Genomic DNA, 14,609 nt, shown 5'->3' with positions numbered 1-14,609 from the left:
ATTATTGAGGGAGAATTGTCCGGGGCTACAGAAAAAACATTCGGGGCTAAAGCCCCGGATGCCCAGGCCAGGCGACGCCACTGGTAACTACCCCAGTTCCTAAACTGTAATGGAAGCGCAGCATGAAGTGAGTCGGCCCTGTTAAGGCCAAGCCGTACCGAGCCGTACCGAGTGTGGCCGAGGCTGACCGTGTAGTGGAACTGCGCCATTAGTCTCTCCTGCAGGGGATCTGGCTTCACATTTAGTTGCTGTGTTATGATCTGGGTCAGACAACCTGCTGGAAAACCTCTGGAATTGATAGGGAGCGGCTTCTCTTCGGCTAGTAGCAACAAATATGCCAGCAGCGTGGAGGGACGTGTAGAAATCAGTAGAGATGATACCAACAGCATGGTGCATCTGAGGCTGTCCAACTTAAAGCCAGAGGACTCTGCTGTGTATTACTGTGCTAGAGACACAGTGGTTAAAGGAAGCACAGAGGCTTTACAAAAAGCTCTAACTATTTATTATCACTAGTACCAACAGGTGGCAGTAAATGATAAAAAGTCAGATGACAATAAGGAGAAAAAGACAGCTTTTCTAAACACTCTACTGTATGAAAGCAACGGCTGATGTGGAATTTCACTTCCCCTTTTTTAGATATACATTTTACTTCAGGTATTCTTGCAACAATATTGTCCCATTATTTTATTTTTTACAGAAAGTATCGAGAATGGATTTATGCATGATGTATCCAGTATGTGGGTTAGGGTTTTGCTGAGCAGAATAAATGATTACATCTGATTTAAGATTAAATAAAAGTTAGTGATAAGTAACTTAAAATGTATCCTTATAATTGTCTAACCACAAATCCAAAAGACAACTCTTGACAGGACAGTCCGTCCCTCTTTTATAGCCTGTCAGTGTCCCTCTCTATGCAAAGTGAACTTCCTCACAGTCTGCTATAAAGACTTGATATCATGCTGTCAGCTGCAGCAGAAGAAGAGAAGCTCCATCAGGTCACCTTCAACACCAACCATGTTCTCTGTAGCTCTGCTGCTGCTGCTGGCTGCTGGATCCTGTGAGTCTCACTGAGGCAGAGACACTGACAGAACGCTCACAATGACTGCTCACTGTTATTAACCTCGCTCACTATTCAACATGTTTCCCTCCACAGGTGTGAAGTGTGAACAGTTGATACAGCCAGCCTCTGTGACTGTGCAGCCAGGTCAACGTCTGACCATCACCTGTCAGGTCTCTTATTCTCTTGGCTCCTGGACAGCCTGGATCAGACAGCCTGCAGGGAAAGGACTGGAGTGGATAGGAATGAAAGACACTGGAACTACATACTTTAAAGATTCACTGAAGAGCAAGTTCAGTATCGACTTAGACTCTTCCAGCAAAACAGTGACTCTGAACGGACAGAGCGTGCAGCCTGGAGACTCTGCTGTGTATTACTGTGCCAGATACACACTGTGACACACACCATCGGTAGAGCTGTACAAAAACCCCTCAGAGCCTGAACACTTGTAACATGAAGCCACCAGAGGAGGAGCCCTCAGACCAGAAATGATCTCAACACCAGCTCACTGTTACATCATCAGTTTAAACATTTAGAGGTTATAGTCACTGATACATTACTGTATGTATTCCCAGAATACAAACATGATTAACACTTCTTTAAATTGTTAAACATCAGCCTTTTCAAGTATCCAGTATTGTCCGGCAGTGGCTCAGTCAGTAGGGGCTTGGACTGGGAGCTGTAGGGTCGCCGGTTCAAAGTCCCCGACCAGACCTAAAAATTGATTGTGGACTGCTACTTGGAGAGGTCCCAGTTCACCTCCTGCCCTGCCGTGGTGCCCTTGAGCAAGGCACCGGACACCCCCCTTCCCCCCCTCACTCCCATTGCTCCCCGGGCGCTGAACAATAGCTGCCCACTGCTCCTAGTACTAGACTCCTGGTACTAGGATGGGTTAAATGCAGAGGCCAAATTTCACTGTGTGTGCTGTGTGCTCTGCATGTGTGACCATTAAAGAGGGTTTCATCCCTCCCAATTCTATTCTATAAAAAAATTCTATTCTATTATATATTTTCAGTAATTGGATTTTGTCCTCTAAATTTAAGTTTCTTTACAAACAATTTCAGCTCTAAGAATATTGTTCACACTATTTATTAACAAATACTAAACAGTACATCTACGAGCCAAAACACAACAAAAAAATGTTGGATTTCAGAGTTTCTTTATTTGACACAAAATGACATTTTTGATAACAAATATAAATAATAAAGACATGAGATGTAGATAAAACCTGTAAAGTGATTTATTTACTAAAGTAACTCAAAGCATTTTTTAATGACAATAATATTAATCATCGGACAAGAGAGGTCGTGTGCTGCTGTCCTGGTGAGATTTTGACGTAACGGAGAGACCGGAGCGGCTTCGCGTTCGGGCTGCGGCCTGCTTTACACCTGCTGTAGCGGAGGCCTGTATCCACCTGGTCCACCTCTCGTGCTCTACGGTGCCGAGGAGGTTTTACCACGGGGATATCGCGGAGAGACCGGAGCGCCTCTACGCCTCGAGCTGGGCCTGCTTCGCCTATCCTGCTGTGCTGAGGAGGTTTTGCACCGGGGATATCGCGGAGAGACCAGAGCGCCTCCACGTTTCGGGCCTGCTTGCGCGCCTATCCGGATGCTGTGCTGGTCTGGGAAAATGGCCCCTATCGTGATTCTGCTATGCCTGTTAGCTATTTTGGACAATGAGAAGTTCTCTCGTCATCCTGAGAAGTCGACTGGGTTCAGGTCTGTTCTACCGCCCGCAGTGGACATCCCCTGTAAAGGTTCGGATGTGTTACACAAACAATTACTGGTTGCCTTGTCACAGACATTCAGTTCGACAAATGTTTGTCTTTCTCACTTGCCTGCTATGATGGTTCTTCAGGACTGCTTCTTGAGCTCTAATCTCACTTTCGCGGAGTTTGCTGGTGACTTTAAAGCAGATGACAATGTATGTGTGTCGGTTAAGAGGAAAAGGTGCTTGTTTTTTTGCTATTATTACTATCAGGGAATGTACAACTAAACCCTGGACCGCCCAGTAGCAGTAGTAGTCAGATAGCTACTCCTGCTGATTTTATTTCTCGATCTGGGTTGGGATTCATTCACTTAAATGTGCGCAGTCTGTTACCTAAGTTAGATTTTGTCCGCATTTGGGCGAGCTCGACTGATGCTGATATCATTGTCTTATCAGAAACGTGGCTAGATAAATCTATTTTGGCCTCTGACATCTACTTAAATGGTTATAGTGTATATCGTACCGACCGTCCTAAAAAAGGTGGTGGCGTTGCCATTTATGTGAAAAATAAGTTTTGTGTAACCAAGATGGTTTCCAAATCTATTAGTAAACAACTAGAATTTTTAGCCTTAAATATTGAAGTAGCAAAGGGTCAACAGCTCATGGTGGTGGGCTGCTACAGACCCCCCTCAGCTGTCAAGGACTCTTTATCTTCATTGGCAAAACTTTTATCTCAACTTGACTACAAGGAAATAGTGCTGCTTGGTGATTTTAATTGGGACTGGTTAACTTCTGTGTCAGAGGATTTTAAAAACCTTTGTATCTCTCTGAATGTTACTCAGATTATAGACAGTCCTACTGGCCCTAACATTAAGTCCCCAAATAAATCCTCCTTAATTGATCTAATTTTAACTAATGTTCCCCATAAATACTTATCTGTGGGAGTATTTGCAAATGATCTGAGTGATCACTGTGTTGTAGCCACAATTAGGGACACAAAAGTCCAAAAGGTTAAACCTCGCATTATCAGTAAGAGAGACAAAAAACATTTTGTGGAGCAGGGTTTTGTACATGATCTGTTTGATTTTGATTGGGGTAAAATCGATCTGTGTGCTGATGTAGAAACTGCATGGTCTTATTTTTATCTTGGTTTTATGGAAATTATAGATAGACATGCACCCCTGCGTAAATTTAGAGTGAAGGGACGAGACAACCCTTGGTTTTCTGCTGACTTATCTAGTCTCCTACATGAGAGAAACAAGGCCTGGGCAAAGGCCAGGAAATCAGGCTCAGAGGTAGAATGGCTACGCTTTAGGCAGCTAAGAAATAGCTTCACATCACAAATAAAAAGTGCTAAGTCGAAGTAATATCTGTCAGTTACCACAAAGAACCTGAATAATCCTGGAAAATTTTGGAAAGCCATACATGTAAAATCGATATCCACCGGTGATATCCGTAATGAGCTACCTCCGTGCATTACCACAGCATCTGGCACTATATCGGACAGGGCCACTATGTTAAATTGTTTTAATGAGCATTTTGTGTCCTGTGGCTCTCTGTTTGATTCTGTGACTAACTCTGCTTCTGTGAACACCACAGTCTGTGACTCTGAAAAACGTGTTTTGGAAAACCCTTTTAGTTTTACTCCTTTTACTGTTGATGTTGTTCGTGAAGCTTTAACCAAGTTAGATCCTAAGAAACCGGCCGGCCCGGACAACGTAGAACCTTTCTTTTTAAAGATAGCTGCAGATTTTATTGCTCCACCTCTCACTACTCTTTTTAACCTCTCCCTCAGCACAAACACAATTCCAAAATTGTGGAAGTCAGCGTATGTCCTGCCTCTACTAAAAGGTGGGGAGGCCACTTTATTAAATAATTATAGGCCCATCTCTAAATAATCAGTTCTGGCTAAGGTTCTTGAACGCCTAGTGAGTGAGCAGGTAAAGGTGTTTTTATGTACAAATGACATCCTGTCTAAACATCAGTCAGACTTCAGAAAGCAACATAGCACCATCACTGCCACAATGAAAGTGGTGAATGATGTGGCGAGTATTTTAGATAATAAGCAGAGCTGTGCAGCTCTATTTATTGACCTTTCCAAAGCGTTTGATACCGTCGATCATCGCATCTTAAAGCAGAGGCTACTCAGTATTGGCATATCCAGCCATGCAGTGGGGTGGTTTGTGAACTACCTCTCTGAAAGGTCCCAATGTGTTCATTTTGATGGGCTGTCTTCTGAGTGGTTAAACATTACTAATGGTGTTCCTCAAGGTTCTGTTTTAGGTCCACTTTTATTCTCCATCTACATCAATAGTTTAGGTGAAAATGTCGATGGAGCAACCTTACATTTTTATGCGGACGATACCGTTATGTACTGTGCACGTCCCTCCATTAAGGAGGCTGTTGTTGAATTGCAAGCTGCTTTTAACATTATTCAGACTCAGCTCTCTGAACTAAAGCTTCTTTTAAATGTTGATAAAACCAAGGTAATGCTCTTTTCAAAAGCTAAAAAGACACCAGAGCCTGTTTTAGATATTGTAACTACGCAAGGAATAAAACTTGAAGTGGTTGCCTGTTACAAATACCTTGGTATCTGGCTTGATGATTGTCTCACTTTTAAACGTCATGTCAATAACCTGCTTAAAAAACTGAGGGTTAGGCTAGGTTTCTTCTACAGGAACAAGTCCTGTTTCTCGCTCGAGGCCAGGAAAAGGCTAGTCTCTGTGACCTTTTTACCTGTGCTGGACTATGGTGATTTGATTTATATGAATGCACCTGCCAATTGCCTGGTCAAGTTAGATGCTGCGTATCACAGTGCACTGAGATTTGTGACAAACTGTAAAGCATTAACCCATCACTGTACCCTGTATGCAAGGGCTGGTTTGCCTTCGCTAACTGTACGGAGGCTCAGTCACTGGTACATTTTTATATATAAAGCCATGTTAGGGAAACTTCCATCCTTCATCTGCTCCCTGATCTCACGGCGAATTGTAAGTGGCTACTGCCTGAGATCGCATGCTGTGGTTTTTTTAAATGTGCCAACTGCTAGGACTGTCTTAGGGAAGATAGCATTTAGATGCGCAGCTCCACTGTCCTGGACTAGTCTGCAATTGAAATGGAAACTGAGCAATCTGGTGCCACTAAATGTTTTTAAAGCTCGGTTGGATGCTACTGAATCGGAAGCTGTTGGTACCTGTTCATGTGGATAGTTATGTAAATTGTAATCCCTGTAATGACACTGTATGATGTCCTTTTGTTGTTCTGTTTATGTTTTAATGTTTCATGTGGAACCTACTTGAGCAGGTCTCACTTGAAAAAGAGATCAATGATCTCAATGGGATACAACCTGGATAAATAAAGGTTTGAAATGAAATTAATACATTTATTTGAATCAACAGTAAATAAAATCCATTGTTTGTTTCATCTGACAAATCTGAATTACATAACAATAATAAAATGTTACAAAGTGACTTACAGCCCAATAACAAATGTTTACCAATTTAAAATTGTGAGAGATAATGTTTTTAACATAAAATACTGTTAAAAGAGGACAATGTTCAATCAGAAAGGAGGAGTCAATGCAAAACTCAGATATCTCCCCCTCTACTTATGTGACTGCAGAGAGGAGGACAGAGGACAGAGGACACACAGTTTAACATGATGGACTATAGGACAGGACTGCTGCTGCTCACTGTCTGCTGGGCAGGTCAGCATCTTTACTGATCTTTATCTAACACAGCTTCTAATTGTGTCAACAACTTATTTCACCAGATGTGTTTGTATGCTCTTGACAGGTGTCGATGGTCAGACTCTGACAGAATCTGATTCAGTGACTAAAAGGCCTGGAGAATCTCACAGATTGACCTGTACAGCCTCTGGATTCACATTAAGTAGCTACCATATGAACTGGGTCAGACAGGCTCCTGGGAAAGGACTGGAGTGGATCGCTTTTAACGACAATGGCGGTAGCACCAAGTACTACTCTGAGTCAGTGAAAGGCCGGTTCACCATCTCCAGAGACAACAACAGACAGCAGGTGTATCTGCAGATGAGCAGTCTGACGGCTGTAGACTCTGCTGTTTATTACTGTGCTCGAGAGACACAGTGACACAGGAAGGAGAAATGCTGTACAAAAACTCAACAAGTTCAAATACAAATTCAAAACTTTGTGTTCTGCTTCTCACAATCACAAAAAGGCTTGAGATCAACATCATCAAGACAATGAAAGAAATATCGCCTCAATAAAACTGCTTCCATCAGATAGCAGCTACCAAAAGTTACATCAGACAATAAATATACTGTTTGTCTGAGGTTTGATTGGAAATAAAAAGATAATTTTCATGTATTGTTTAAAAATATAAATGTTATTTCATACTGTATGTCCAAACACAAATCCAAATCACGACTCCTGACTTTTCCGTGTGTTTTATTTTTATTTTGTTTTTAAGATATATCTGTTGTAATTTATTGTCGTTTATTGTGATTTGTAGTAATGTGTTTTTATTACATGTACAGCACTTTGGCTCGACCAAAAATCGCTTTTAAATGTGCTATATAAATAAAACCTGATTTGATTTGATTTGATTTGACAGTCCATCCCTCTTTTATAGGCTGTCAGTGTCCCTCTCTATGCAAAGTGAACTTCCTCACAGTCTGCTATAAAGACTTGATATCATGCTGTCAGCTGCAGCAGAAGAAGAGAAGCTCCATCAGGTCACCTTCAACACCAACCATGTTCTCTGTAGCTCTGCTGCTGCTGCTGGCTGCTGGATCCTGTGAGTCTCACTGAGGCAGAGACACTGACAGAACGCTCACACTGACTGCTCACTGTTATTAACGTCGCTCACTATTCACCATGTCTCCCTCCACAGGTGTGAAGTGTGAGCAGTTGATACAGCCAGCCTCTGTGACTGTGCAGCCAGGTCAACGTCTGACCACCTGTCAGGTCTCTTATTCTGTTAGCAGCTACTACACAGCCTGGATCAGACAGCCTGCAGGGAAAGGACTGGAGTGGATAGGAATGGGAGCTGGTTCAACTACATACTACAAAGATTCACTGAAGAACAAGTTCAGTATCGACTTAGACTCTTCCAGCAACACAGTGACTCTGAACGGACAGAGCGTGCAGCCTGGAGACTCTGCTGTGTATTACTGTGCCAGATACACACTGTGACACACACCATCAGTAGAGCTGAACAAAAACCCCTCAGAGCCTGAACACTTGTAACATGAAGCCACCAGAGGAGGAGCCCTCAGACCAGAAATGATCTCAACACCAGCTCATTGTTACATCATCAGTTTAAACATTTAGAGGTTATACTCACTGATACATTACTGTATGTATTCCCAGAATAAAAAAATGAATAACTCTTCTTTAAATTGTTAAACATCAGCCTTTTCAAGTATCCAGTATTATATATTTTCAGTAATTCCATTTAGTCCTCTAAATTTAAGTTTCTTTACAACCAATTTCAGCTCTAAGAATATTGTTCACACTATTTATTCACAAATACTAAACAGTACATCTACGAGACAAAACACAACAAAACATTGTTGGATGTCAGAGTTTCTTTCCAAAAACAAATGCATGCATTTCTGTTCTTTATTTGACACAAAACATAATTTTTGATTAAAAATATAAATGTTAAAGACATGAGATGTTGATAAAACCTGTAAAGTGATTTATTTACTAAATTAACTCAAAGCATTTTTTAATGACAATAATGTTAATACCTTTATTTTAATCAATTAAAAGCCATTATTTGTTTGTTTCATCTGACAAATCTGAATTACATAACAATATTAAAATGTTACAAAGTGACTTACAGCCCAATAAGAAATGTTTACCAATTTAAAATGTGAGAGATAATGTTTTTAACATAAAATACTATTAAAAGAGGACAATGTTCAATCAGAAAGGAGGAGTCAATGCAAAACTCAGATATCTCCCCCTCTACTTATGTGACTGCAGAGAGGAGGACAGAGGACAGAGGACACACAGTTTAACATGATGGACTATAGGACAGGACTGCTGCTGCTCACTGTCTGCTGGGCAGGTCAATATTTTCACCAATAATTATTTGACATATATCTTATTTGTGTGCCAACTAAATTCATGTGACTTTTATCCTCTTTCCAGGTGTTGATGGTCAGACTCTGACAGAATCTGAACCAGTGACTAAAAGGCCTGGAGAATCTCACAGATTGACCTGTACAGCCTCTGGATTCACATTCAGTAGCTATGACATGCACTGGGTCAGACAGGCTCCTGGAAAAGGACTGGAGTGGGTTGCTTATATCCAGAGTGGCGGTGCCCTCCAGTTCTACTCTGAGTCAGTGAAAGGCCGGTTCACCATCTCCAGAGACAACAACAGACAGCAGGTGTATCTGCAGATGAGCAGTCTGACGGCTGTAGACTCTGCTGTTTATTACTGTGCTCGACACACAGTGATACAGGAAGCCACAGAGCTGTACAAAAACCAGTGAGTTTTTCAGTGGGATTAACCAATAGAGAGTGCAAGTCATTTTTCACCTTAATTCAGGATATTTTATATACACAAGATGTGAATACTTCCCTGCACGCAATGCTTCTGTCACAAGACGTCTTTAGTGTTAAAAGAAAAAAAAAAGTCAGGGTCAAAGGTTACCTCAATAGGGCGACACTGGTGGAAGTCCCCAGTGAAGTTATGCAAAAACCTTGAAGATTTTGTTTTTAACAATGTCTAACGGGGTACAGCAGAAAGTTTAAAATATCATGGCAGTAAGAGCCAGGAGGAATTATGTCACTAATTCCACTAAAAAAAGAAAAACTCCAAATGTAGATTATTTTGTGTTTTTTACTTCCTACTTGAGTTTGAATCTGACTTCAGTGAGAAAGTTCATGACCGAATGTGTTTTTCTTCCTCTGTGTTATAAGAAGACCCTATAGCTAGGGGTTCTTTTTTTATAATACCGGAGGCTCCCTAAACATTTGAGTGATCAAAATGACGAAGAGATCCCCAAATGTCTTTTCTCAGGCCTCTGCATGTGATAACTACATATTATATTGAACACAACAAAATATCTAAATATAACATGTGAGCAGGGGAGTACACAGTCTGAGACTCCAATAGTTCTTGGAGGGTGTGAAGAAGGATCTTGCGGGTTACCATGAAAAACACAGCAGAAAGATCCAGAAGGATGATGACAGAGGAGAGCGATGCAGATGCTGCTCTAACAGTGTGACGCTCTTAATTGACAGGGAGGAGGACGATCTCTGTTGAGTGCAACCAGCAACTGATCAAAATGTCAACAAGTCAAAACGTTGTGTTCTGCTTCTCACAACCACAGAAAAAGCTTCAGTTCAACATCATCAAGACACTAAAAGAAACATTGTCTTAATAAAACTGTTACATTCAGATTGTAGCTTCACAAAATATAGTCAAAGCTGAAATGTAATATTCTGTTAATCTGAGTGTAAATGTGAGTCTGTTTGCCTGATATGTCTGTTAGAAGCTTTGTGAAGAATACAACAATGAACTTTCAGTTATTGTTTTAAAAAGAATATCATTTCTTTCACATGTCCAACAACACATCCAAACTTGGACTGCTAGAGACGGGACAGTCCGTCCCTCTTGTATAGCCTGTCAGTGTCCCTCTCTATGCAAAGTGAACTTCCTCACAGTCTGCTATAAAGACTTGATATCATGCTGTCAGCTGCAGCAGAAGAAGAGAAGCTCCATCAGGTCACCTTCAACACCAACCATGTTCTCTGTAGCTCTGCTGCTGCTGCTGGCTGCTGGATCCTGTGAGTCTCACTGAGGCAGAGACACTGACAGAACGCTCACACTGACTGCTCACTGTTATTAACCTCGCTCACTATTCAACATGTTTCCCTCCACAGGTGTGAAGTGTGAGCAGTTGATACAGCCAGCATCTGTGACTGTGCAGCCAGGTCAACGTCTGACCATCACCTGTCAGGTCTCTTATTCTGTTAGCAGCTACTACACAGCCTGGATCAGACAGCCTGCAGGGAAAGGACTGGAGTGGATTGGGATGAAATACACTGGAATAAAATAATAATATAATTATACATATGTGCATGTCAGTATAGCAGCTAATACATGTTTTTTTTTTTTAAACATTCAAATGTGAAAGACACCTTCAATGAATATTTAAAACTTACACAAAATCAGATTCTTGTAAAAATGCGAGTACATGCATTGTTCCATCTGTCAAGCTAAAATATATACATATATCTTAGCTCTTAGTTTGACATGCTAACTGAACGAGCATGTTCAGTTAGCATATATGCTAACTGAACGTCGAGCATGTCAAGCTAAGAGCTAAGATATATATATATATATATATATATATATATATATATATATTCCATTCCTTTACATTTAATATTTAAAATACAAATTAGCAAAATAAACACAATTACACTGCGCTAAACAGCCACATCGACAAACAAACGAGAACCTAAATAGTATGTAATTATATCTAAAACCACAATACGTTAATTACCTGTACTCGGTGCGCCATATTGTTTGTCTGTTCTCTGTAAACCTCATGTCTCCTTAAATATCCTTGCGTCAGCGTCAGCGTCAGTGTCGTCAATTCGCTTTTAATCTGCCACGTACGGTAATGTCTCTCAGCCACCGTAGTGTCGTGTCAGGTGGGCGTGTCGTGTAGGGGGCGTGTCGTGTAGTGTCGTGTACTGGCCGCGGCCGCAGCTAGACCCTTCTCAAAACGTTAACAAATAAGGAGTGAGAGTGACGCGTTACCAAAACCGGAAGCTGCATACACTCTGGTGGCTACCATTAGCAGCTAACTTTTCCGCTCCGATTTTTACATAAAAAATGGAATTATGGATTATAAATAATTTCTTCAAAGGCACAGGCACATTATCAAGCTATGGATCAACAGTTGGAGCATTTTTTTTTTTCGTTTCAATGCCATTGAACACGTCTTTTGACCTAATTGACAGCTACGGTGAGACGATCTGCCGTAAAAGCTCCGTAAAGGTACGTGTTGTGATGTCTGTGTTTGCTTCCCCTGTCACAAGTTCGGATCGCTCAGTGATGATACTATACCTAAATAATCAGTGGAGTCTCAGCTTTAATCGGCTATATTGTATGTGCAGCTACGATAAGTAATAAGGGTATCTTTATCTTGAATTGCGTGCCGCAGTGCGTTAGAATTTTTTCGCTCAGGGGTCATTTAGACCAGGGTTGCCAACTCTCACGCATCTGGCGTGTGACACACGCTTTCACTCTCAATCTCACGCTCTCACGCTGCCCAAACTATTCTCACGCCAAAAACAAGAATACGAAGACTAGAAACGGTTTTGAAAACTTTTGTCACGTAGTGATCGTCTTCTCAATAGAACATCTTTGATAATGTCTTCTGGCCAATCAGAATCACGATAACGGCGTGGTGTTGTTGCAGGAAGTCCCGACGGAGAATACTTTTGCGGTAGTACATCTCTATACATCGATACAACATTACGTGTTGATTTCTATCAACACGTAATGTTGTATCGATGTATAGAGATGAAATAAGACCCCACGGTTTGATGATTGATAGGTGTGTGGGCTGTCTTTCATTTTGACACACAGAACAATGGGGGCTATCCACCCTTATCCACAATGTAAAGTAATTCACACAGCCTCTTCCCTCTTCTCTCTGTGAGGAGCAGCACTGCTGCAGCAGGTTCAGCTTTCAGAACAAAGTAACAAAAAACTAATATGGCATTCATTTTTTTAAATGTGTAGTAATAGATTTATTTATTTTTCTTCTCAAGAGAGTACCAGAATGTGTATTTTATGTTAGTATTTTAAAAAATCTCCTGGGGGAGAATCCCCCCAGACCCCCCTGCAGGGGTTGGGTTTTCAGCATGTCAACTCTTTCACCTGTGGGGAAATTGCAGGATTGGCTCCAGGTCGCCCTTTTTATTTACTACAAGACAAATGTGCCTTTTTATTTCATACAGTTCAATTTGGATTGAGACAGGGAAGTAATCTGTCGGGGGAGCGTGTATGTAATTACATTGCAAATACTGACTTGAGCCCCACCACTGTATGGGTTAGCCCTACCATAGATTACCCAACAAAAATACTCTGGAGCGCATGCGCAGATCTAAGATCCAGTAGAAATGATAAAAAAGTAAAAGTCTGCTGCTTATTGTTCTACTATAGCCAAATAGAGTCAAAGAGTATATGAGAGTGAGAGTGTGTTAATTAATATATTTGGCAGTTTGGAGTAAGTCTGTAGATTTGTTTGTGTGTGTGTTTCATGTATAGGCTTCTCACGATAATTAATTTTGTTGGATACATTTTCCCGGAAATTATTGCGATAAACGATAATATTGTCGGCACCGTTGTATGACCATTTTAGACCACTGACATAATGATAATATATAATAATAATTCAAGTACATCCTTTCAAACTGCTAGTCACATCCTCATGTAAATGGCAATTTATCGAGGTCAGAAAAGTTATCAAGTTCATTTTTATTTATCGTACGATAAGTCAATTAATTGCTTATCGCGACAGGCACACAATAAAACAGTGGAAACAAACATGTTTGACTTTCATTAGTGAATGAAACTGTGCCCTTTATAGTCTGTGTCCATTATTGTGTATTTGTATATATTGTATATATATATCCTATATGCTAAGGTCCCGCTGCTGACACGATAGCAGTCATTTCGTGCGCATATGTGTAATTAAACCGAATTAAACCCATGATATCAAAATCTCACTCCAGCCAGGTACCCAAAGTTGGCAACCCTGATTTAGACGCTTCTTATGAGACTTAAAGACGTAAAAATGGTTCATATCTTCAGTTAGCTGAGATTCTTCCCGTTAATCTGGTGCTACACATTAATAGTTTCATAAATGTTAAGAAGCCCTGAGACATTATCTCGAAAAAAAAACGGTTGGAGGGGTCCAATGGGGGGACCGCCGTGCTTAAGAGGCTAACCCCTAGATTCCACCGGGTCCGTCTGCGCCGCGTTGCGGTTTTGGTCCGGCCTGAAACTGGGGCAGGAAAAATAATTTAACATTAGGTCAAGAAAGAACATAGATTTTTATTTTTGTTTTATTTATTTCATGTTTTTTTTTTTTTTGTTGATTTATTTATTTATTTTGATTAGATCATAGGTTAAAGAGTTGGTATGATATGATGATTCATACTCATGTACAGTAGGTGGCGGTATGCACCTTTTAAGTTGTTTGCAATCCGCCAAAAATGAAGAGAAGAAGAAGAAGAAGAAGAACTACACAGCTTCCGGTCTTCCAAGACCCGAACGGACAAAAAGACGTGTTGCAGGCACGAAACATACTACCAATAGAAATACATTGCTTTTAGAATCGTTCTGTGTGACACGAAAAAAAGGGGAAAATCGTGTTGGTGAACACGAATCAATAGATTAAATGTCGTGACTATAACTAGAAATGCCGTGAGACTGGGTTGCACTATATGGTTGGGTGGCTCACTAACAGCAACTCCTTACCAAAATACAGATGGTGTTCTATTAGCAGCCTCTGCTGGTCATGTTGAGTCAGTTCATGCAGTACATTTTATTCTCGAATCTTTGAATGATTGCCCAAAAATGGAAATTCTACAGAAACAAAGGATATTTCCATCTACCTGGCTGGAACACAGATGAAATGAAATGATGAAATTCAGTTTATTGCTTCTGGTTTTCAATTATCAAATATTGCTGTCAGAAATGGGGCATTGTACTTATTTTAAGCTTGTACAATGACATAAATCCTTCTATTTAACGTGTTGTGCATTTGTCATCCTCAGTGACTCACGTGATAATAGGAAATACACATCTACGTGACGTCCCAG

General features: G+C 40.8%; 3 gene segments (V, D, J or C); all 3 read left to right on the top strand.

Moving 5' to 3' along the window:
• Positions 1-944: 944 nt before the first annotated feature.
• Positions 945-1,469, top strand: LOC117493019. The segment is given in 2 exon segments: positions 945-1,057; positions 1,154-1,469. Coding segments are annotated over 2 exon segments (345 nt in total).
• Positions 1,470-6,395: 4,926 nt separating this feature from the next.
• LOC117492126 lies at positions 6,396-9,250 on the top strand. The segment is given in 2 exon segments: positions 6,396-6,470; positions 8,904-9,250. Coding segments are annotated over 2 exon segments (396 nt in total).
• On the top strand, positions 7,421-7,952 carry LOC117493018. The segment is given in 2 exon segments: positions 7,421-7,539; positions 7,636-7,952. Coding segments are annotated over 2 exon segments (345 nt in total).
• Positions 9,251-14,609: the final 5,359 nt, after the last annotated feature.

The sequence above is a fragment of the Trematomus bernacchii genome, unplaced genomic scaffold (assembly GCF_902827165.1).
Source record: "Trematomus bernacchii unplaced genomic scaffold, fTreBer1.1, whole genome shotgun sequence".
NCBI lineage: Eukaryota > Metazoa > Chordata > Actinopteri > Perciformes > Nototheniidae > Trematomus > Trematomus bernacchii.
Note: the sequence above shows the minus strand (reverse complement) of the source record. Positions and strands in the feature narration are given on the sequence as shown.